At 43.8% G+C, this 24529-nt stretch overlaps 1 protein-coding gene across 9 annotated transcripts in view; it reads right to left on the bottom strand.

Annotated features, from left to right (window-relative positions):
* The window catches only part of LOC144501444 (protein CASP-like), a 779365-nt gene that overhangs the window by 453038 nt on the left and 301798 nt on the right, over window positions 1-24529 (bottom strand). For all 9 annotated transcript variants that reach the window (XM_078225211.1, XM_078225210.1, XM_078225209.1 and 6 more), the window contains exon 5: window positions 569-706. In XM_078225211.1, coding sequence (XP_078081337.1) covers window positions 569-706 — 138 coding nt within the window. The remainder of the gene's footprint in view (window positions 1-568; window positions 707-24529) is intronic.

Below are 24529 nucleotides of genomic sequence, written 5' to 3' on the forward strand. Positions count from 1 at the left end.
AGTCCTTTATATCATATTGTTTCGAAGTTACATGGGCCACCTCATTCAGTACTTCCTCCCCAATCCAATAAACCTCATCAAACCCAGTTGCTTATCCACTGCCAAAAGTTACCCTGAATCCTTACAGCTTTCAACATTTGGTGTTGCATTTGGTATTTGGCCTTTGGTGTAGAACTTTGTCCAAGCGTTTTTTCAAGTCCACGGTGTAATTGTCATATCTATCCCAGCCTTTTGTGTTTCGTTCAACAGGAAAGTTTCTATTCAAGAAAGCTAATTGATGCTTAATTGCAGCATTGCTTGGAAGTGTTTTTACTTTGCACCAATGCTGCAGCTGTCAAGTAAGTTGTAGATATTGGAAGCTATGGCCTGAACATTAATAATTGTGTGAAAAGAGACATATTCTAGACCCTGAAAATCTGGTTGCAGATCATGAGCCTCAGGTACAGTACACCGAGTTTGCACATTGTAACGGTAATAAAAATGACATAATTGATGTCGTGACATCATCATACAGCCTTGAAAGAGTCACTACTTATACAGTGGAAAAGTGGCATTTTCCTGTTCTTACCCTGATTCTTGACTTCTGCAAACTCCTTGTTGTATTCCTCAAGTGTTTCCCGCAGTTTCTGATTCTCTGTTTCTACGTCATGCATACGTTGGACTTTGAGCTGGAGTTGTTGTCCTAGATCTAATGCTGGAACAGGATCTGCAACAAACCAATAACAGAAGGATAAATCATCAAAGATAATCCTCTGGACAAGAAAACAGAAGACAGTAAATGAACAGATATTTTCTTTAACACCATGTTTAGTTATAGTCATAGAGGTTTACAGCATGGAAACAGGCCCTTCGGCCCAACTTGTCCATGCCACCCTTTTTTTTTAAAAAACCCCTAAGCTAATCCCAATTGCCCGCATTTGGCCCATATCCCTCTATACCCATCTTACCCATGTAACTATCTAAATGCTTTTTAAAAGATAAAATTGTGCCCGCCTCTACTACTACTTCTGGCAGCTTGTTCCAGACACTCACCACCCTGTGTGTGAAGAAATTGTCCCTCTGGACACTTTTGTATCTCTCCCCTCTCACCTTAAACTTATGCCCTCTAGTTTTAGACTCCCCTACCTTTGGGAAAAGATATTGACTGTCTACCTTGTCTATGCCCCTCATTATTTTACAGACCCCTCAACCTCCTACACTCCAGAGAAAAAAGTCCCAGTCTATTCAGCCTCTCCTTATAACTCAATCCATCAAGTCCCGGAAGCATCCTAGTAAATCTTTTCTGCACTCTTTCTAGTTTATTATATCCTTTCTATAATAGGGTGACCAGAATTGCACACAGTATTCCAAGTGTGGCCTTACCAATGTCTTGTACAACTTCAACAAGATGTTCCAACTCCTGTATTCAATGTTCTGACCGATGAAACCAAGCATGCCGAATGCCTTCTTCACCACTCCGTCCACCTGCGACTCCACCCCCAAGGAGCCACGAACATGCACCCCCAGATCTCCCCGCCCTGCAACTCTCCCCAATGCCTCACCATCAACCAAGCAAGTCATGCCCTGGCTCAATCCACCAAAATACATCACCCCGCACCCGTCCAAATTATACTCCATCTGCCACCCGTCAGCCCACTGGCTCAACCAGTCAAGATCCCGTTGCAACCGGAGACAACCTTCCTCACCGTCTACCATGCCAAGAATCCTAGTGTCATCCGCAAACCCACCAACCATGCCTCCTACACTCCCATCCAAATCATCAACATAAATGACAAATCACAGTGGACCGAGGACTGACCTCTGAGGCACACCGCTGGCCACAGGCCGATACTAGAACATAGAACAGTACAGTATAGAACAGGCCCTTCGGCCCACGATGTTGTGCCGAGCTTTATCTGAAACCAAGATCAAGCTATCCCACTCCCTATCATCCTGGTGTGCTCCATGCGCTTAAATGTTCCTAAAGTGTCTGACTCCACTATCACTGCAGGCAGCCCATTCCACACCCCAACCACGCTCTGCGTAAAGAACCTACCTCTGATAACCTTCCTATATCTCCCACCACGAACCCTACAGTTATGCCCCCTTGTAATAGCTCCATCCACCCGAGGAAATAGTCTTTGAACGTTCACTCTATCTATCCCCTTCATCATTTTACAAACCTCTATTAAGTCACCCCTCAGCCTCCTCCGCTCCAGAGAGAACAGCCCGAGCTCCCTCAACCTTTCCTCATAAGACCTACCCTCCAAACCAGGCAGCATCCTGGTAAATCTCCTCTGCACTCTTTCCAGCGCTTCCACATCCTTCTTATAGTGAGGTGACCAGAACTGCACACAATATTCCAAATGTGGTCTCACCAAGGTCCTGTACAGCTGCAGCATAACCCCACGGCTCTTAAACTCCAACCCCCTGTTAATAAAAGCTAACACACTATAGGCCTTCTTCACCGCCCTATCCACTTGAGTGGCAACCTTTAGAGATCTGTGGATATGGACCCCAAGATCTCTCTGTTCCTCCACAGTCTTCAGAACCCTACCTTTGACCCTGTAATCCACATTTAAATTAGTCCTACCAAAATGAATCACCTCGCATTTATCAGGGTTAAACTCCATTTGCCATTTTTCAGCCCAGCTTTGCATCCTATCTATGTCTCTTTGCAGCCTACAACAGCCCTCCACCTCATCCACTACTCCACCAATCTTGGTGTCATCAGCAAATTTACTGATCCACCCTTCAGCCCCCTCCTCTAAGTCATTAATAAAAATCACAAAGAGCAGAGGACCAAGCACTGATCCCTGTGGCACTCCGCTAGCAAACTGCCTCCAATCCGAAAATTTTCCATCCACCACCACCCTCTGTCTTCGATCAGATAGCCAGTTACCTATCCAATCGGCCAACTTTCCCTCTATTCCACACCTCCTCACTTTCATCATAAGCCAACCATGGGGGACCTTATCAAACACCTTACTAAAATCCATGTATATGACATCAACTGCCCTTCCTTCATCAACACACTTAGTTACCTCCTCAAAAAATTCAATCAAATTTGTGAGGCAAGGCTTGCCCTTCACGAATCCATGCTGACTATCCCGGATTAATCCGCATCTTTCTAAATGGTCGTAAATCCCATCCCTAAGGACCTTTTCCATCAATTTATCAACCACCGAAGAAAGACTAACCGGTCTATAATTACCAGGGTCATTTCTATTCCCTTTCTTAAACAGAGGAACAACATTCGCCATTCTCCAGTCCTCTGGCACCATCCCCGTGGACAGTGAGGACCCAAAGATCAAAGCCAAAGGCTCTGCAATCTCATCCCTTGCCTCCCAATGAATCCTAGGATATATTTCATCAGGCCCAGGGGACTTATCGACCTTCAGTTTATTCAAAACTGCCAGAACATCCTCCCTCCGAACATCTATTTCCTCCAGCTTAAGAAAGCCCACCAACGCCTCTACTTTCTCAGAAGACTAAGGAAATTTGGCATGTCAACTACGATTCTCACCAACTTTTACAGATGCACCATAGCAAGCATTCTTTCTGGTTGTATCACAGCTTGGTATGGCTCCTGCTCAGCCCAAGACCGCAAGGAACTACAAAAGGTCATGAATGTAGCCCAATCCATCACGCAAACCAGCCTCCCATCCATTGACTCTGTCTACACTTCCCGCTGCCTCGGCAAAGCAGCCAGCATAATTAAGGACCCCACGCACCCCAGACATTCTCTCTTCCACCTTCTTCCGTCGAGAAAAAGATACAAAACTCTGAGGTCACGTATCAACCGGCTCAAGAACAGCTTCTTCCCTGCTGCTGTCAGACTTTTGAATGGACTTACCTCGCATTAAGTTGATCTTTCTCTACACCCTAGCTATGACTAACATTACATTCTGCACTTTCTCCTTTCCTTCTCTATGAACAGTCTGCTCTGTCTGTACAGCGGACAAGAAACAATACTTTTCACTGTATGTTAACGCCTGTGACAATAATAAATCCAATGAATAAATAAATAAATCTGCCTGTGCCCCTTCCTGTTGGGGCTGCACGCTGTCCTCTTAATGTGAAGAATTCTAGCTGCTGACTTGCACCAGCCATGCTCAGTGGGGGACCTAACTGTGTGAGAGACTGGAATGTGTTTCAGCCAGCCTGCAGCTCTTAAGGACAGTCAGTCCCTCTTAGAGAGAAGGTTCACTGAATCACAGGAGGCTGCTGCTGCTGACTGAGAATGCTGTAATTGGAGACTCTATGAATGAAACACCAGGGCAGAGGGAGCACTCCTCGGTTCACAGATGTGGAAGTCATGGAGGTTAGAAGGATGCGAGAGGCTATGTTCCCGTGTGTGGACTGAGCTGGAGATGCTAAAGGACTGTGTGATCCGAAGGGAATGGGAACAGGTGGCCAGGGAAGTCCACACGTTCTGGTGTCTAATTTCCCAGAGCAACAACTGGCATTAGAAATAGCCTTACATGACTTTAATTAATTGGCAGAACTTTCTCATTGACTAATAGAGCAATTTTGATCTTCTCCCCAACACTAAAGGATGCCTTTGCTCATAACTTGAGTCAGAACACAATCGTAATTGGAGCGCATAGTAGATACATTTTTCAAATCAGTCACAACTGAGGGGAAGAAACAAAAACCCTTGCAAAGCTACTGTTGCTGAAGGCGTTGGACTGTTTCCTGGTTACAGTGGTTTTTGCAACTTTAAGACGAGCATATACATTAGACTGTGATTAGAAATCACAAACTATAAAACCAAATCCATAATCTTAATGTGTTTAGATTACAATCTTTTAAAAAAAGAAATCCAGTGTTCTCTATCAGGGGGTAAGTAGTGCAATGGGGGCAATTTTTCTTGTGTGTTTTATACAGTGCCTCTTATGGCTTCTCTAACAAATTAGATAACAGAATCAAAACTACTGTTGTGGTATATGTGTATATTTACTCAAAAAATATCATCCTGAGGATGCTGGAAATTTGAAATTAAAAGCAGAAAATACAAAAAACATTCAGCAGGTCTGGAGGGTTAACATTTCGAATCACGATCTTCCATCATTGTATATTTACAATCTTTCTTCTGTCACCATTTCAGGGTTGAACTGTTGGTTAAAAGCAGCTCGGAAGACAACAATTTGAATCAAACACTTCCTGATGTGACATTGTTACAATTCAGTCCTCACCATCAGAATATCAAAATTTTAACTTTTAAATTCCTCATATCAAAACATCCTGAAGTAATCAGCTTCAACAGTAATAAAACAAAGAATAGTTCATGGACATTCCTCAGAGTACATAACATCGCAAAAGACCACATTGTAATCACGCAAAACAGCATCAGAATTCGGATGTTAAACTTAGTGAGAGTTCAACTTAGTTCTTTTGTCCAATAACACATTAATGGAAAAAAAATTCCTGACAAATTAGATGACATTATTTTCAGTCTGCAATAACAGCCCAGATTTTGTGGTAATGGTGGCAAAACTGTCATTGTTTGCTGTCCTCACTCCACTGAAATTGATACTATCTTCTGGGATCTGTATATGTGTAGAACAACACGGAAATCCAGAAGTTGCTGTCAGTGATTCTATGCTCTTCCAGAGGATGCACTGTGAAGGTACCCCCAGAGTGCACCATTTATTGAGAATTTATGAATATTCTACACTTGGATGCTGTTTGGTTTCACCAGAAAAACCTTCAAGAAATTTACACTTCATTAACATCCTTCACATAAAACCTAATTGTCTTAACTTCAGTTTTTTCATTTAAAATACATATTCCAAAAGTAAAATAGTATCCAGTCAGTAGTCCTACTAGAAATTGAGTCTGTTATATCTGCCGAAACTATATAAAGATATTTCCATAACCTTGATTATATAATTCCTAAACATTTGCTACCTCAAAACTAGTTCACAAAATGAAAACTCGATAGTGCCCAATTATTTCAATGTCACTTTTTTCATCTCTTCCGCACCCTCTCCGTGGCTGTGGCATCTTTGACCAAGCAAAGCATCGCTGAACACAATATTCTAACTGCAGTTTCTTTTTCTGTTCATTCATGGGACATGGGCATCATTATATCGTCCGTTCCTATTTATCCTCGAGAAGATGGTGATGGTGGTGAGCTGTCTTAGAGTTGTATAGAATCAAAAGCAAGGAAGTCTTCTTGAACCACTGTAATCTGTGCGGTGTAGGTACACCTGCAGTGCTGTTTGGGAGGGAGCTCCACGAATTTGACCCATGAACAGTAATATATTTCCCATTCAGGAGGATACATAGAACATAACAGCGCAGGACAGGCCCTTCGGCCCTCGATGTTGCGCCGACCAGTGGAACCAATCTAAAGCCCCTCTAATCTACACTATTCCAATATCATCCATATGTTTATCCAATAACCATTTGAATGCTCTTAATATTGACGAGTCCACTACTGCTGCAGGCAGGGCATTCCACGCCCTTACTACTCTCCGAGTAAAGAACCTACCTCTAACATCTGTCCTATATCTCTCACCCCTCAATTTAAAGCTATGTCCCCTCGTGCTAGCCATCACCATCCGAGGAAAAAAGATCTCACTATCCACCCTATCTAATCCTCTGATCATCTTGTATGCCTCTATTAAGTCACATCTTAACCTTCTTCTCTCTAACAAAAACAACCTCAACCCCTTCAGCCTTTCCTCATAAGACCTTACCACCATACCAGGCAACATCCTGGTAAATCTCCTCTGCACCCTTTCCAACACTTCCACATCTTTCCTATAATACGGCGACCAAAACTGTACACAATACTCCAAATGCGGCCGCACCAGAGTTTTGTACAGTTGCAGCATGACCTCCTGGCTCCAAAACTCAATCCCTCTACCAATAAAAGCTAACACACCGTACGCTTTCTTAACAAACCTATCAACCTGGGTGCCAACTTTCAGGGATCTATGCACATGGACACCCAGGTCCCTCTGTTAATCCACACTACCAAGAATCTTACCATTAGCCCAGTACTCTGTATTCCTGTTACTCCTTCCAAAATGAATCACCTCACACTTTTCCGCATTAAACTCCATTTGCCACCTCTCAGCCCAGCTCTACAGCTTATCTATGTCCCTCTGTAACCTTGATGTGGAGATGCCGGCGTTGGACTGGGGTGAACACAATAAGAGTTTTAGCAACACCAGGTTAAAGTCCAACAGGTTTATTTGATAGCAAATACCATAAGCTTTCGGAGCGCTGCTCCTTCGTCAGATGGAGTGGAAATGTGCCGATATCCACTCCATCTGACAAAGGAGCAGCGCTCCGAAAGCTTATAGAAATCATAGAAACCCTACAGTACAGAAAGAGGCCATTCGGCCCATCAAGTCTGCACCGACCACAATCCCACCCAGGCCCTACCCTCATATCCTACCCACTAATCCCTCTAATCTACACATCACAGGACACCAAGGGGCAATTTTAGCATGGCCAATCAACCTAACCCACACATCTTTGGACTGTGGGAGGAAACCGGAGCACCCGGAGGAAACCCACGCAGACACGAAGAGATTGTGCAAACTCCACACAGACAGTGACCCAAGCCGGGAATCGAACCCAGGTCCCTGGAGCTGTGAAGCAGCAGTGCTAACCACTGTGCTACCGTGCTGCCCTATGGTATTTGCTTATGATATTTGCTACCAAATAAACTTGTTGGACTTTAACCTGCTGTTGCTAAACTCTTCCTCTGTAGCCTGCCACTTCCCTCCACACTGTCTACAACTCCACCGACTTTAGTGTCATCCGCAAATTTACTAATCCATCCTTCCACGCCCTCATCCAGGTCATTAATAAAAATGACAAACAGCAGTGGCCCCAAAACAGATCCTTGTGGTACACCACTAGAAACAGAACTCCAGGATGAATATTTCCCATCAACCATCTGATGTTCTTCCAGCTAGCCAATTCCTGATCCAAACCACTAAATCACCCTCAATCCCATGTGTCCGTATTTTCTGCAAAAGCTTACCATGGGGAACCTTATCAAACGCTTTGCTCAAATCTCTTATAATCCTTTCCAATACTTTGCCCACAACAGAAGTAAGGCTCACCGGTCTATAATTACCAGGGTTGTCCCTACTCCCCTTCTTGAACAAGGGGACAACATTTGGAGGAATACGTGCAGGTGGCGGTGCTCCCATGTGTCCGCTGCCACTGACTTGCACAGGTTGAGCATTAGCTTTTTGCTCAATGTCCTTAAGTTATTAAACCTGGAAATTACTTGAATTAACTTCTCACCCCACTTTGTATGCCTGCAGGCCCAAATATTTCTTCTCATTATCGTACCAAAATCTATCACATTGGATTTCTCCACAAATAATTTTATCCAAGCTGTCAATCTACTAGCTAGTCTCTGTCCTCTTGGAGGTGTTTAAAGCTCTCCTCACAGTTAGCCATGCAACCTATTTTTGTATTAACTGCCACTTTGGATTTTGAACCTCCTACAGCCAAGTCCTGGGGGGCTTGGTGCTCCTGGTGGTGGTGGATGGGTGGGTGGGTGATGGGGGAGGTGCTGCCATTCAACATACCTCCAGTCTAATACCCATCCATTAACTATTATACTTTGTTTGCTCTTTTACCAACTTACAGTTAATGCTGCCATGTAACCTGCAATAATGTCCAGCTTAATTTTATCATCTATCCACATTCTTCTCTAAAAAGTCAAGGCAAAGTTGTCATGAAGTATATTTATTTATTTTTAATTCATAGAATGCCCATAGTGATGAATGAGGCAATTTGGCCCATCGAGCCTGCACCGACAACTATCCCACACAGGCCCTATCCCCATAACACTCTGCTAGTCCTCCTGACACTAATGGGCAATTTATCATGGTCAATCCACCTACCTTGCACATCTTTGGAGAATGGGAGGAAACCGGAGCACCCAGAGGAAACCCAAGCAGACACGGTGAGAACGTGCAGACTCCACACAGACAGTCACCCAAGGCCAGAATCGAACCCGGGTCCCTGGCGTTGAGGCAGCAGGGTTAACCACTGCCACCACGCCAAATTAGCTCCTATCATTTCTTTATCGAGACAAACTCTCCCGTAATTGTCCTAGAAACTTTATTTTTCAGAGCGTAAACTGCACGTCCTTGCAACCTGAACCTGCTAATCACACTGTACACATACATACCTATTTCTTCATTTGTTCTGAAGGAGGAACCGACAGGAAAAGACTTTCCATCTTCCATGATATAATGTATTTTTATTTATTCCACTGGATGTGGGTGTCACTGGCTACACCAGCATTTATTGCTCATCCCTAATTACCCTAGACAAGGCGCAGGTGAGCCACCCTCTTGAATCACTGCAGTCCATGTGGTGTAGGTACATCCACAGTGCTGTTAGGGAGGGCATTTGACCCAGCAAGAGTGAAGAAACAATTAGATATTTCCAAGTCAGGATGGTGAGCGACCTGGAGGGGAATTTGCAGGGAGTGGTGTTCCAATATGTCTGTTGCCCTTGTCCTTCTAGATGGTAGCAGTCGTTTGGAAGGTGCTGCATGAGCCTTGGTGAGTTCATGCAGTGCACCTTGTAGATGGTACAAATTGCTACCACTGTGCGTCAGTGGTGGTTGTAGATGTGGTGCCAATCAAGCGGGCTGCTTTGACCTGGATGGTGTTTAGCTTCTCGAGTGTTGTTGGAGCTGCACTCATCCAGGCAGGGGGATCAAACTCCTGACTTGCACCTTGGACAGGTTTTGGGAGTCAGGTGGTGAGTTAATCACCACAAAATCCCTCGCCTCTGACCTGATATGTAGCCACATATTTATTTGGAAGCATGAGATAAGATAATGGCTCTCCATTGTTCCCAATCACCCTGATTTCAATGTTGCAACAGTGACTACTCTTCAAGAAGTACCTCAGTGGTTGTAAAGCATTTTGAGATGTCTGGTGGCTGTGAAAGTGCCATATAAATGCAAAAAAAAAGGAAATGCAGGAAATAGTCAGCCGGTCTCATGATATTTTTGTTCTGATGAAGCTCATCATCAACTCTTTCTCTCTCCACAACTGCCGCCTGACCTGCCAAGTATTTCCATCATTTTCTGTTTTGAATGCAGATTTCCAGCATCTGCAGCATTTTGCTTTTCTTTATAAATGCAAGCTTTTCTTTCTTTATGGGTAGTGATAACAAATGACTGCAGCACACATTTTGCAAATTAAAATACCAGAACATCAAACCCAAACTTAAAATCTTTTTTTCCCCACCCAAGTCATTTCTTAGGAAAGTAAAAATAAACATCAGTGTCACAATTTACCTGGATCAAAATTTGATCTTGATCGTTACCAACATTTGTTCCAGTGAGGGAGGAGGGAGGAAATCATCCTCACACTTGCCACACTGTCTGACCCCAAAAGTCAGATTGATCTGTGCTCAATCCAAGAGGGAGATATCCTGGAGGTCAACATGCATTTGAAATTACTTGTGAAAACCCAGAAGTAATTTTAAGTGATAGGAATTATTAATATGTTATATATATGACAGATAGGCAATCACTTTTAACAAGATTTGTATGTTAAGAGTTTCCGATTCCTATTGTATCCAAGGAGCAAAATAGGGACTTGCTATTGATCTGTAAATGCGACAAGGATAAATGTTCAGTTCTAAGATGAAGACAAATGGGGGAAAAGGAAATGCACACTGGTGGTGCATTTCTAGATCAACGATTGCATAGAATCAGCTGCATTAATAAAAATTATTTCCTCAAGGTCAGCTGTATTTACTTTGCTCAGCACAGCCCAGGTAAAGAAAGACAGCCTTCCATATATAGCGCCTTATATGACAATCGGACATCCTGCAGCCAGTTATAATGCAGAAACGTGGCAGCCAACATGCGCACAGCCAGCTCCCAGAAAAAGTACTGTGATAATAATGAGATAATCTCCTTCTGTGATGTTGGTCAAGAAATAAATATTGGCCAGGGCACCGGGATAGCTCCATGTTGCTTTCCTAAATAATCCATTTTTCCTAAATGGATCAGTAAATTTGCTGATGACACCAAGATTGGTGGAGTAGTGGATGAGGTGGAGGGCTGTTGTAGGCTGCAAAGAGATATAGATAGGATGCAGAGCTGGGCTGAAAAATGGCAAATGGAGTTTAACCCTGACAAATGCGAGGTGATTCATTTTGGTAGGACAAATTTAAATGTGGATTACAGGGTCAAAGGTTGGGTTCTGAAGAATGTGGAGGAACAGAGAGATCTTGGGGTTCATATCCATAGATCTCTGAAGGTTGCCACTCAAGTGGACAGAGCCGTGAAGAAGGCCTATAGTGTGTTGGCGTTCATTAACAGGGGGTTTGAGTTTAAGAGCCGTGGGGTTATGCTGCAACTGTACAGGACCTTGGTGAGACCACATTTGGAATATTGTGTGCAGTTCTGGTCACCTCACTATAAGAAGGATGTGGAGAACTGGAAAGAGTGCAAAGGAGATTTACCAGGATGCTGCCTGGTTTGGAGGGTAGGTCTTATGAGGAAAGGTTGAGGGAACTTGGGCTTTTCTCTTTGGAGCGGAGGAGGTTGAGAGGAGACTTGATAGAGGTTTATAAGATGATGAGGGGGATAGATAGAGTGAACGTTCAAAGACTATTTCCTCGGGTGAATGGAGTGGTAACTGGGGGGCATAACTATAGGGTTCATGGTGGGAGATATAGGAAGGATGTCCGAGGTAGGTTCTTTAATCAGAGAGTGGTTGGGGTGTGGAATGGACTGCCTGCAGTGATAGTGGAGTCAGAAACTTTAGGAACATTTAAGAAACTATTAGATAGGCACATGGAGTACTTCGGGATGATAGGGAGGAAATAGTTTGATCTGGGTTTCAGACAAAGCTCGGCACAACAACGTGGGCCGAAGGGCCTGTTCTGTGCTGTACTGTTCTATGTTCTATACCATGGGATCTTTTACATCCCATAAGGGCAGACGGTAGAGTGCCCAAAAGACAGCACCTCCTCATTATGACTCTGTAGTCTCAGCCCCAACATTTGTGCTCAGGTCCTGGAGTGCAATTTGAACACAGAATCTTGTCACTCAAAGGAAAGAATGTTGCCAATTGAGCCATAGCTGACACATAAACTTAACAGTGATGCTGGTGTTGTGGGAGGAGTATACCTTACCCAAAGAATCATTCTGGGGATAGTTCAGGAAGGGATGAAATCTTATTGAATGGTGGGACTATATGGCCTACTTCAGGGACTTGAGGGACTATATGGCCTACTTCAGCTCCTGTTTCTTATGTTTTTATGCTAGTAACGTAAGCATTTGGCATCGACTCAAATTGTTTGAATGCAGTGTCCTAAACTGCTGAAAGACCCCACCACTACCACTACCTCACAAACCCCAACTATACTGGCTAGTAAATCAGTTTTGTACCCAGTGACCCTTCTAAACTACAGAAGAACCACCAAAAGGAGTCTGTTGGTGATGTTTGTGTAGTGCAATTACAGAAATTCCGTGGCAATATTAAAAGATCAACTTCTATAGGATCAGAAACACATCCCAAGGAAGCTCGGCATGAAAGGAAATTTTAATTTATTCTTTATGTTTCAATGCTTGTTACCATTTTCACGGCATCCGTATAGATACACGCAGCTGCATTCTTGATAAAGGGAGGAGTGCAATCGGAGGTGCAATTTTCCTGAAGGGATGTGGCCCATTGATGAAGATGAATAGGTGAATACTAAAAAAACCATAACGTGTAAGCAACTCTGAATGCCTCACTAATATGTTCAATATGAGGAGAAGTGTTTGCACACAAATGGTATTTGCATGCATCAGAGTTGCACTCAAGCTGTCAATTTATACTTTGGTGAACATTAAGAAAGGGGGACCTGGGGAAAACATGAGCACAGCTGGTATTTGCATATATCAGTGCTGTATGCTAACTCAGCTAGATTATACACTTGTACAAACTTTGACACAGACACTGTAATTTCAGAAACTAACTTTTACCAAAAGTCCCCTGCTACATATTGGAACTGTTATTGTCACAGTATCGGAGGAAAATTTAATGCAAGAAACAAAAGCTATATTCATGGAAATGAAGTTCTCTCACGAGCAATAAATCGCCTATGAAGCTTGAGCATCTTTCACAATGAAGAGATTTCAGTATTTCCCAACTAATTATTACTTTTAATATAAAGGTTCACATTTTTCTCTTTATAACATTCCTGTAATTCTACTGTCAGGGAGCTGTACAAAATACGAAGGCCCCAAGTTCAATCCATCGTCTCTGATCTTGATGTCAATGAGTGGAAAAATGATTTCGGGTTGGCAGTTCTCATCAGTGACAAATAAAGCAAAGTACGCACATGTGACTTTGGAGGCATCACAGAACAGGGTTTGGTCATAATGCCTCACTAATGAAATAACTTCTGGTCACCTCACTATAAGAAGGATGTGGAAGCGCTGGAAAGAGTGCAAAGGAGATTTACCAGGATGCTGCCTGGTTTCGAGGGTAGGTCTTATGAGAAAAGGTTGAGGGAGCTAGGGCTGTTCTCTCTGGAGCGGAGGAGGTTGAGGGGAGACTTAATAGAGGTTTATAAAATAATGAAGGGGATAGATAGAGTGAACATTCAAAGACTATTTCCTTGGGTGGATGGAGCTATTACAAGGGGGCATAACTATAGGGTTCATGGTGGGAGATATAGGAAGGATATCAGAAGTAGGTTCTTTACGCAGAGAGTGGTTGGGGTGTGGAATGGACTGCCTGCAGTGATAGTGGAGTCAGACACTTTAGGAACATTTAAGCGGTTATTGGATAGGCACATGGAGCACACCAGGATGATAGGGAGTGGGATAGCTTGATCTTGGTTTCAGATAAAGCTTGGCACAACATCGTGGGCCGAAGGGCCTGTTCTGTGCTGTACTGTTCTATGTTCTATGTACTCACATTTGGCTCATAAGTAATGGCAGAGGACCCAAGATTTTGATTTGATTTATTATTGCCACATTTATTGGTATACAGTAAAAAGTATTGTTTCTTGCAAGCCATACAAATCATACCATTCAGAGAGTTACATAGGGGAGAAGGAAAGGAGAGGGTGCAGTGTTACGGTCATAGCTGGAGTATAGAGAACGATCAACATAATACGAGGTAGATCTATTAAAAAATCTGATGGTAGCAGGTAAGAAGCTGTTCTTGAGCCAGTCGGTATATGTTCTCAGACTTTTGCATCTTTTCCCAATGGAAGAAGGTTTAAGAGAGTATGTCCGGGGTGCGTGGGATCCTTGATTATGCTGGCTGCTTTTCTGAGGAATCAAAGGATGAGGGGGCTGGTTTGCATAATGGACTGGGCTTCGTTCACCACCCTTTGTAATTTCTTGTGGTCTTGGTCAGAGCCTGAGCCCATACCAAGCTGTGATACATCCAGAAAGGATGCTTTCTATAGTGCATCTGTAAAAATTGGAGACAGTCGTAGTGGACATGCCACATTTCCTTGGCCTCCTGAGAAAGTAAAGGCGTTGGTGGGCTTTCATAACTTTTGCAGCCGCGTGGAGGGACCAGGACAGATTGTTGGTGATCTGGACACCTGGAAACTTGAAGCTCTCAACCATTTCCAACTCATCCCCGTTGTTGCAGACAGGGGCATGGACTATACCCTATTACCCTACAATTTTCTACGAGTACATCTGTCGCTCCCATTATTCTGCACACTCTGGTATTCCTCTGTAGTATTACCTCCGGGTTCTCACACCCCTACCAAGTTAGTCCAACCCTCCCAATTGCACTAGCAAATCAGTCCAGGAGGTGATATTAGAGAGGGATACCAGGATGTGAAGAGTATTGGGAGCAGATGCACTAGAGTAGGAAATAGCAGGTTAATAGGTGTGTTGAACGTAAGAGAGAAAGCAATCAATGTAAATTACAGTTACTGTGAATGTTTGAAGTGTGGTAATTATGAATCATAGAATCCCTACAGTACAGAAGGCTGCCATTTGGCCCATCAAGTCTGTACAGACCACAATCATACCAGGCCCTATTCCCATAACCCGCTAATTTACTCCACTAATCCCCTGTCACTAGGGTCAATTTAACATGGCCAATCCACCTAACCCTCACATCTTTGGAGTGTGGGGCGAAACCGGAACACCCGGAGGAAACCCACGCAGACACAGGGAGAACGTGCAAACTCCAAATGGCAAATTGGCCATGCTAAATTGCCCCTTAGTGTCCTGAGATGCGTAGGTTAGAGGGATTAGTGGGTAAATATGTAGGGATATGGGGGTAGGGCCTGGGTGGTGTTGTGGTCGGTGCAGACTCGATGGGCCAAATGGCCTCTTTCTGAACTGCAGGGTTTCTATGATTCTATGATTCCACACAGTGACCCAAGCGGGAATCGAACCCAGGTCCCTTGCTCTGTGAGGCAGCAGTGCTAACCACTGTGTCACCGTGCCGCACACCAAGATTAAGATTGGAGAGTCGCAGACATAGGCACTTGGAATTATGATGTTGCAGTGACAACTCAGACTTGGCCCAAAGGGCAGGACTGGCTATTAAGTAATCATGAATACAAGGTGTGCAAGAAAGATCGGAAAGGAAAGGAGGTGGATGATAGTATTAATTTTTGTTAGTTTTTTCATGTTGTGAGTATTGCTGTCCATTCCTAATTGCTCTCAATAAGAAGGTGTTGTGCCACCTTCTTAAACCACTATAGTCCATCAAGCGTCCATAAGGAAGGTTTTGTGGCATTAGATCAAGGGAGGATGATCATTAGATCAGAGGGATCAAGGACAAAGTCGATCTCTGAATGGATGCTCTTATCACATTTCTCAGCATTTATCATCACCATTTATGTTCCCTTTGTCTAATTACAGCCCCCCCCCCCCCCCCACACACACACACATGGTATATATCTTGTCCTATTTTCTTTGTCTTAACTCTGATGAACGGTCATCCAGGCTTGCAACGCTGGCTCTGTTCTCTCCATAGATGCTGTCAGATCTGCTGAGTTTTTCCAGCATTTTCTGTTTTTACTCAGATTCCAGCTTCTGCAATATTTTGCCTTTATCTTAAGGGCAGGGTCTACTTGGATAGAGTTAAGGAACAAAAAGGGTACAGTTATATTGCATGGTGTAGAGTATAGGCCACCAACAAGTGGAAAAGACGTAAAGAAACAAATTTGGAAGGAAATTACAGAGAATGCTAGCATTATAGAGTAGTTATGACAGAGGACTTTAATTATTAGAATATAGAATGAATTAGTAGTGAAGTAAAGGGTAGTGAGGATCAAAAGCTCCTAAAGCATGTTCAGAATTGTCTACACAGTAACTTTTCAGTCCAATGAGACACTGCTGGACATCGTTCTCGGAAATGAGGTGGGCCTAGTGGATGAAATGTCGGTAAGGAAACATTTAGGACACAGTGATCATTGTATCAGAATAAGAACAATTAGCTAGGGGAAAGCCAAATTCAATGGGCTAAGAAATGAATCTGACCCAAATAGACTGGAAACAAAGATTGGCAGGCAAATGCTGCCTTTAAAGAATTGTTTGGGTGCAATCCAAGTTTATTCCAATGAAGGGGAAAAGTAGGACAACCAAATCCAGATGTCCCTGGATGACAAAAGAGACAGAGATTGAGAAGAAGCAGAAAAAGTGTGGTTATGACAGATGTCAGGTGGATTTTACAATTGAGAACAAGAACTAAAATAGAAGCTTCGAGAGGAGAGACTGAAAAAGCAGGTAAGAGGTAAAAAGAGAGGAGGAGAACAAACTGGTAGCTAACATAAAAGAAAATCCAAACATCTGCTATGGGCACATAAATGGTTAAAGAGATATAAAAGGGAATCAAAAAAGTCAGAAGGCATGGGTATTAAATGAATACCCTGCATTTGTTTCTTTAAATGCTACCCAGGTCATACCCTTGAAAGGTTTAAAATTGATAAGGCGAAGGTATTGCTAGGATGTCTGTACTCACAGTTGATAAGCAGCAGGACCAGGTGAGATGCATTCAAATATACTGAGGGAAATGTGAGGTGATTCATTTTGGTAGGACTAATGGTAGGACTAATTTAAATGTGGATTACAGGGTCAAAGGAAGGGTTCTGAAGACTGTGGAGGAACAGAGAGATCTTGGGGTCCATATCCACAGGTCTCTAAAGGTTGCCACTCAAGTGGATAGAGCTGTGAAGAAGGCCTATAGTGCGTTAGCTTTTATTAACAGGGGGTTGGAGTTTAAGAGCCGTGGGGTTATGCTGCAACTGTACAGGACCTTGGTGAGACCACATTTGGAATATTGTGTGCAGTTCTGGTCACCTCACTATAAAAAGGATGTGGAAGCGCTGGAAAGAGTGCAGAGGAGATTTACCAGGATGCTGCCTGGTTTGGAGGGTAGGTCTTATGAGGAAAGGTTGAGGGAGCTGGGGCTGTTCTCTCTGGAGCGGAGGAGGCTGAGGGGAGACTTAATAGAGGTTTATAAAATGATGAAGGGGATAGATAGAGTGAACGTTCAAAGACTATTTCCTCGGGTGGATGGAGCTATTACAAGGGAGCATAACTATAGGGTTCGTGGTGGGAGATATAGGAAGGATATCAGAGGTAGGTTCTTTACACAGAGAGTGGTTGGGGTGTGGAATGGACTGCCTGCAGTGATAGTGGAGTCAGACACTTGAGGAACATTTAAGCGGTTATTGGATAGGCACATGGAGCACACCAGGATGATAGGGAGTGGGATAGCTTGATCTTGGTTTCAGATAAAGCTCGGCACAACATCGTGGGCTGAAGGGCCTGTTCTGTGCTGTACTGTTCTAATGTCTAAAGTGAGTGCAGAAATTGTAGAGGTACTGGCCATAATTTTCCAGTTTTCCTGAGACTCAGGCATGGGGGCTAGGATAAGTGCAAACGTTGCACCTTTGTTCAAAATTGCAGTCCCAGGTCTGGGGCATCGGGGCATGAGAGGAAGGGCATCGGGTCTGAAATGCTGGGAGGAGGGGCCCCAGGAGGAGGGGCCCCGGGAGAAGGGGCCCCCAGATCTCGGATGTCGGGAGGAGGGGCCCCAGGTCTGTTTTGTGGACGAGGGGGTGAGGGGAAGAATGAGCTGGTAGTGGGGACTTCAGCAGTCTCCTGAGAATTGGGATTAACCAGGGTGTGCCTGTACTGCAGGTTAACAGGCTCAGTTGTGGATAGGTGCCAGAAGGAATTCCGGTATTTGGCAACATTTGTCCGCCAGTTCCAGTCTGAAACATACCCATTTACTGAAAGCCAAGAATACAGAGAAAGAAGGAAATGTTCCCAAATACAGTGGATATTGACAAAACCGGAGGGATAGGAGTTTGGTGTTATTTCTGGAGTGTTAGAAGACTGATGCGGAGGTGTGGAAGTAGCAACATGAAAGAAAAGGAAGAGTGAACCTTAGTGTATTGATGGATCATATGGGAAATCTGAGGTGAAAGTAAGAGAGTAGAATGCAAGGAAGGAGAAAATTGAAAAATAGAAAAGGGGAAAGAGGAACAGAGATAGCAGGGAAGAGTGGAAAAGTCTAAAGGAGAGAGGAGGGAAATAGCAAAAGGAGAATGGGAAATGAAAAGGAATAAAGAAAAAGAGGAAGAGGGAATCAGGGAAGGAAGAAGAATAGAAAACAGAAGAATATAAACAGAAAAGAAAATAAAGATAAATGGCATATAGAGCACTGGAAGTCACATACTGAGGGGACACAACCCTTCTTCCGCTAAAGGTGCAGTCATCTTAAACGTTTCCTGGGTGTTATTGGGGGAACTACAGCCGGATTAGGCAGGATTTGGTGGCTGTTGATTGGGAGAGGCTGTTCGAGGGTAAATCCACATCTGGCATGTGGGAGTCTTTTAAGAAGCAGTTGATAGGACTGCAGGACAGGCATGTGCCTGTAAAGAGGAAGGACAGGAAAGGTAGGATTCGAAAGCCGTGGATAACCAGTGAAATTGTGGGTCTAATCAAAAAGAAAAAAGAGGCATACATGAGGTCCAGGCAGCTAAAAACAGATGGAACACTGGAGGAATACAGAGAATGTAGAAAAGAACTCAAACAGGGAGTTAGAAGGGCAAAAAGGGGTACAAAATGTCCTTGGCAGACAGGATGAAGGAGAATCCGAAGGCATTTTATACATACGTTAGGAACAAGAGGGTTGTTAGGGAAAGAATCGGACCCGTCAGGGACAAAGGAGCGGAATTATGCTTAGAACCAAAGGAAGTAGGAGACATCCTAAACGAATACTTTGCATCAGTATTCACAAAGGAGAGGGACATGTTGACTGGTAGTGTCTCAGATGTGTTAATCCGTTAGAAAAAATCTCAATTACAAGGGAGGAAGTGTTAGGTTTTTTAAGGAAACATTAAGAGAGACAAATCCCCAGGGCCGGATGGCATCTATCCTAGACTCCTCAGGGAGGCAAGAGATGAAATTGCTGGGCCTCTAACAGAAATCTTTGTCTTTCACTGGACACAGGTGAGGTCCCAGAGGATTAGAGGATAGCAAATGTGGTCCCGTTATTTAAGAAGGGTAGCAAGGATAACCGGGGTACTTATAGGCCGGCGAGCTTGACGTCCGTGGTAGGGAAATTGTTGGAGAAGATTCTTAGAGATAGGATATATGCGCATTTAGAACTGAATAATCTCACTTGCGATAGACAGCATGGTTTAGTATGAGGGAGGTCATGCCTCACAAATTTGGTTGAGTTTTTTGAGGAGGTGACAAAAACGATTGATGAGGGAAGGGCCGTGGATGTCGTCTATATGGATTTTAGTAAAGCGTTTGACAAGGTCCCTCATGGCAGGTTGGTGCAAAAGGTTAAATCTGATGGGATAAAAGGTGAGCTAGCTAGATGGGTGGAGAACTGGCTTAGCCATAGAAGACAGAGGGTAGCAGTGGAGGGGTCTTTTTCCGGTTGGAGGTCTGTGACTAATGGTGTTTCGCAGGGCTCTGTACTGGGACCTCTGCTGTTTGCGATATATATATATAAATGATTTGGAGGAAGATGCAGCTGGTGTGATCAGTAAGTTTGCGGACGACACAAAGATTGCCGGAGTTGCGGATAGTCATGAATATTGTCAGAGAATACAGCAGGATATAGATAGGCTGGAACATTGGGCGGAGAAATGGCAGATGGAATTTAATCCAGATAAATGCGAAGTGATGCATTTCGGTAGATCTAATGTAAGGGGGAGCTATACAATAAATGGCAGAACCATCAGGAGTATAGACACACAGAGGGACCTGGGTGTACAAGTCCACAGATCCTTAAAGGTGGCAGCACAGGTGGAGAGGGTGGTGAAGAAGGCATATGGCATGCTTGCCTTTATTGGATGGGGCATAGAATATAAAAGTTGGCATATATTGTTGCAGCTGTATAGAACAATGTTTAGGCCACATTTGGAATACTGCGTCCAGTTCTGGTCACCACACTACCAGAAGGACGTGGAGGCTTTGGAGAGAGTACAGAAAAGGTTTATCAGGATGTTGCCTGGTATGGAGGGTCTTAGCTATGAGGAGAGATTGGGTAAACTGGGGTTGTTCTCCCTGGAAAGACGGAGGATGAGGGGCGACCTAATAGAGGTGTATAAAATTATGAAGGGCATAGATAGGGTGAACAGTGGGAAGCCTTTTCCCAGGTCGGAGGTGAAGAACACAGGGGGTCATAGGTTCAAGGTGAGGGGGGCAAAGTTCAACACAGATGTCAGGGGGACGTATTTTACACAGAGGGTGGTGGTGGCATGGAATACACTGCCAAGCAAGGTGATTGAGGCGGACACGCCGGGATCGTTTAAGACTTATCTAGATAGCCACATGAACAGACTGGGAATAGAGGGATGCAAACGAATGGTCTAGTTGGGCACATGGGCGGCGCAGGCTTGGAGGACTGAAGGGCCTGTTCCTGTGCTGTATTGTTCTTTGTTCTATTATTGGTTTCTGAATATAATATACTGAGAATTGTTATTTTGCACAATGTACTATTTGTCTACTTTTCAGACATGTTTTAGTAAAGGCAGCGAGTTATTCAGAATATAAGGTTATACCAATATCTTAGTCTACATTGCCATAAATTTATATGCATTATGTTGTACATTTGTAATGTTATTTTGTTCCCTAAAAATATTAAATATTGGCAAAAAAATTAAGCGCAACAAATTGCCAGGAATATTTTGTAGAAGTTGAAAGTGCCAGCAGATTTTTAAAAGCCATTACAATTTCAGATTGTTTGTCAATATCTGGACGACCTCTACTGCTATTAGAAGACACTATAATAGAACATAGAAAAACTACAGCACAAACAGGCCCTTCGGCCCACAAGTTGCGCCGGTCATGTCCCTACCTACCTAGGCCTATATATAGGCTTACCGATAACTCTCAATCCTATTAAGTCCCATGTACTCATCCAGAAGTCTCTTAAAAGACCCTATCAAGTTTGCCTCCACCACCATTGACGGCAGCCGATTCAACTCACCCACCACCCTCTGTGAAAAACTTCTCCCTAACATCTCCCCTGTACCTACTCCCCAGCACCTTCAACCTGTGTCCTCTCGTAGCAGCCATTTCAGCCCTGGGAAAAAGCCTCCAAGAATCCACCCGATCTATGCCTCTCAACATCTTGTACACCTCTATCAGGTCACCTCTCATCCTTCGTCTCTCCAAGGAGAAAAGACCGAGCTCCCTCAACCTATCCTCATAAGGCATGCCACCCAATCCAGGCAACATCCTTATAAATCGCCTCTGCACCCTTTCAATAATTTCTACATCCTTCCTGTAAAGAGGCGACCAGAAATGAGCACAGTACTCTTAAGTGGGGTCTGACGAGGGTCTTATAAAGCTGCATCATTATCTCCCAACTCCTAAACTCAATCCCTCGATTGATGAAGGCCAGCACACCATACGCCTTCTTAACCACCACCTCTACCTGCGAGGCCGATTTAAGAGTCCTATGGACCCAGACCCCACGGTCCTTCTGATCCTCTACACTGCTAAGAGTCTTACCCTTGATATTATACTCCTTCATCCCATTTGACCTGCCAAAATGGACCACTACACATTTATCCGGGTTGAAGTCCATCTGCCACTTCTCCACCCAGTCTTGCATCCTATCTATGTCACGCTGCAGCTTCTGACATCCCTCCAGACTATCCACAACCCCACCAACCTTCGTGTCGTCGGCAAACTTACCAACCCATCCCTCCACTTCCTCATCCAGGTCATTTATGAAAATGACAAACAGCAAGGGTCCCAGAACAGATCCCTGGGGCACTCCACTGGTGACCGACCTCCATTCAGAAAAAGACCCATCTACAACCACGCTCTGCCTTCTGCAGGCAAGCCAGTTCTGGATCCACAAGACAACAGCCCCTTGGATCCCATGCCCTCACACTTTCTCAAGAAGTCTTGCATGGGGGACCTTATCGAACGCCTTGCTGAAGTCCATGTAAACCACATCTCCCGCTTTTCCTTCGTCAACGTGTTTAGTCACATTTTCAAAGAACTCCACCAGGCTCGTAAGGCACAATTTGCCTTTGACAAAGCCGTGCTGACTACTTTTGAGCATACTAAACTTCTCTAAATGTTCATAAATCCTGTCCCTCAGGATCTTCTCCATCAACTTACCAACCACTGAGGTTAGACTCACCAGTCGGTAATTTCCTGGGCTATCCCTATTCCCTCTCTTGAATATAGGAACCACATCCGCAATCCTCCAGAACCTCTCCCGTCTCCATCGACGACGCGAAGATCATCGCCATGTGGGTAACTGCATCACTAGCACCCTGCAGGAAGATGAATAGCTCCTTCCTATGTATATCTGTACACAGCTCATCTGATGGCATCACATTTTCAGATGTATTTCTGTCTGTTAAAGTGGGGTTTCGTGGCTAATTAGAATATTACATAATTAACTCAGCTGTCTCATTAAGGAAAATCAGCTGGAATTCTAAGCACTTTTTCATACAGCAAACAGTAAGTACTGTTATAAGGGAAATCCACTACCCAAGCCACCATAACATTGTTATTTAATTTATATGACTGGTCAGAAAAATATACCTGTTACTCTGCATTACTTCTAAATTTAAAAGGGAAATGAAAAACGTTTCTGGGAATTCATAGCTGCATTGTAGTTCAGTCACACGCTGCCCCTGAAATAATATTTTATATTACAGACTCTGGCATTAATACAATTGTGCCCATATTTCAAGATGTGGAGATGCTGGCGTTGGACTGGGGTAAACACAGTAAGAAGTTTAACAACACCAGGTTAAAGTCCAACAGGTTTATTTGGTAGCAAATGCCACACAAGCTTTCGGAGCTCCAAGCCCCTTCTTCAGGTGAGTGGGAATTCTGTTCACAAACAGGGCATATAAAGACACAGACTCAATTTACATGAATAATTGTTGTCATAGAATCATAGAATCCCTACAGTGCAGAAAGAGGCCATTCGGCCCATCGAGTCTGCACCAACCACAATCCCACCCAGGCCCTACCCCCCATATCCCTACATATTTTACCCACTAATCCCTCTGACCTCAGGACACTAAGGGGCAATTTTTTTTTAGCATGGCCAATCAACCTAACCCGCACATCTTTGGACTGTGGGAGGAAACCGGAGCACCCGGAGGAAACCCACGCAGACACGAGGAGAATGTGCAAACTCCACACAGACAGTGACCCGAGCCGGGAATCGAACCCAGGTCCCTGGAGCTGTGAAGCAGCAGTGCTAACCACTGTGCCAGTGAACTGGCTAACTTGTCTGGAGACAATACACATCTTTTTAGCCTGTCTTGATGCTCTCTCCACTCACGTTGTTTGTACCTTGAAGACTTGATTAGCTGTAAGTATTCGCATTCCAACCATTATTCATGTAAATTGAGTCTGTGTCTTTATATGCCCTGTTGGTGAACAGAATTCCCACTCACCTGAAGAAGGGGCTTGGAGCTCCGAAAGCTTGTGTGGCTTTTGCTACCAAATAAACCTGTTGGATTTTAACCTGGTGTTGTTAAACTTCTTCCCATATTTCAAGCCATGTTAGAAACCTCCAATATGAGTTATCACGGTGAGAGCCCCTAACCACAGCAGTCATGATTTACTGAGCAGTTCCACTACTGACCCACCAAGACTAACTGTAAAGAGTACACAGAAAACAAGGTGTAGAGAAATTTGTCTCAGTGGATCCGGATTGGATGTTAAAACTGTACACAACATAACATAAGGTCAGACCCGAGGTTCACCTCAGCATTGTTCAGAGGAAAGGTAGTGATGACCATACAACACTGACATTTTAAAGAACGATGTAGAATAAAGAGGATGAAAATTTTTCCAACAGTGTATTGTCAAAATGAATAGCCATGAAATAAAAATATACAGATGCAGAGACACAGTCCTATTTCTACATGAAAAGTATGGAGAAAATATTACAGATACACTTGTTTTATACAGGTGCCATATGCTATGCACATCTTTTGAATGGTCTTTATAATCAAGTACACATTTTCTACACAACACATTTTCATGCCAAATTTAAAACAAATTATAGAACTATAGAATTTAAGGGTTCTGAGATTAATT

Source organism: Mustelus asterias, chromosome 12, assembly GCF_964213995.1.
Source record: "Mustelus asterias chromosome 12, sMusAst1.hap1.1, whole genome shotgun sequence".
Lineage (NCBI taxonomy): Eukaryota > Metazoa > Chordata > Chondrichthyes > Carcharhiniformes > Triakidae > Mustelus > Mustelus asterias.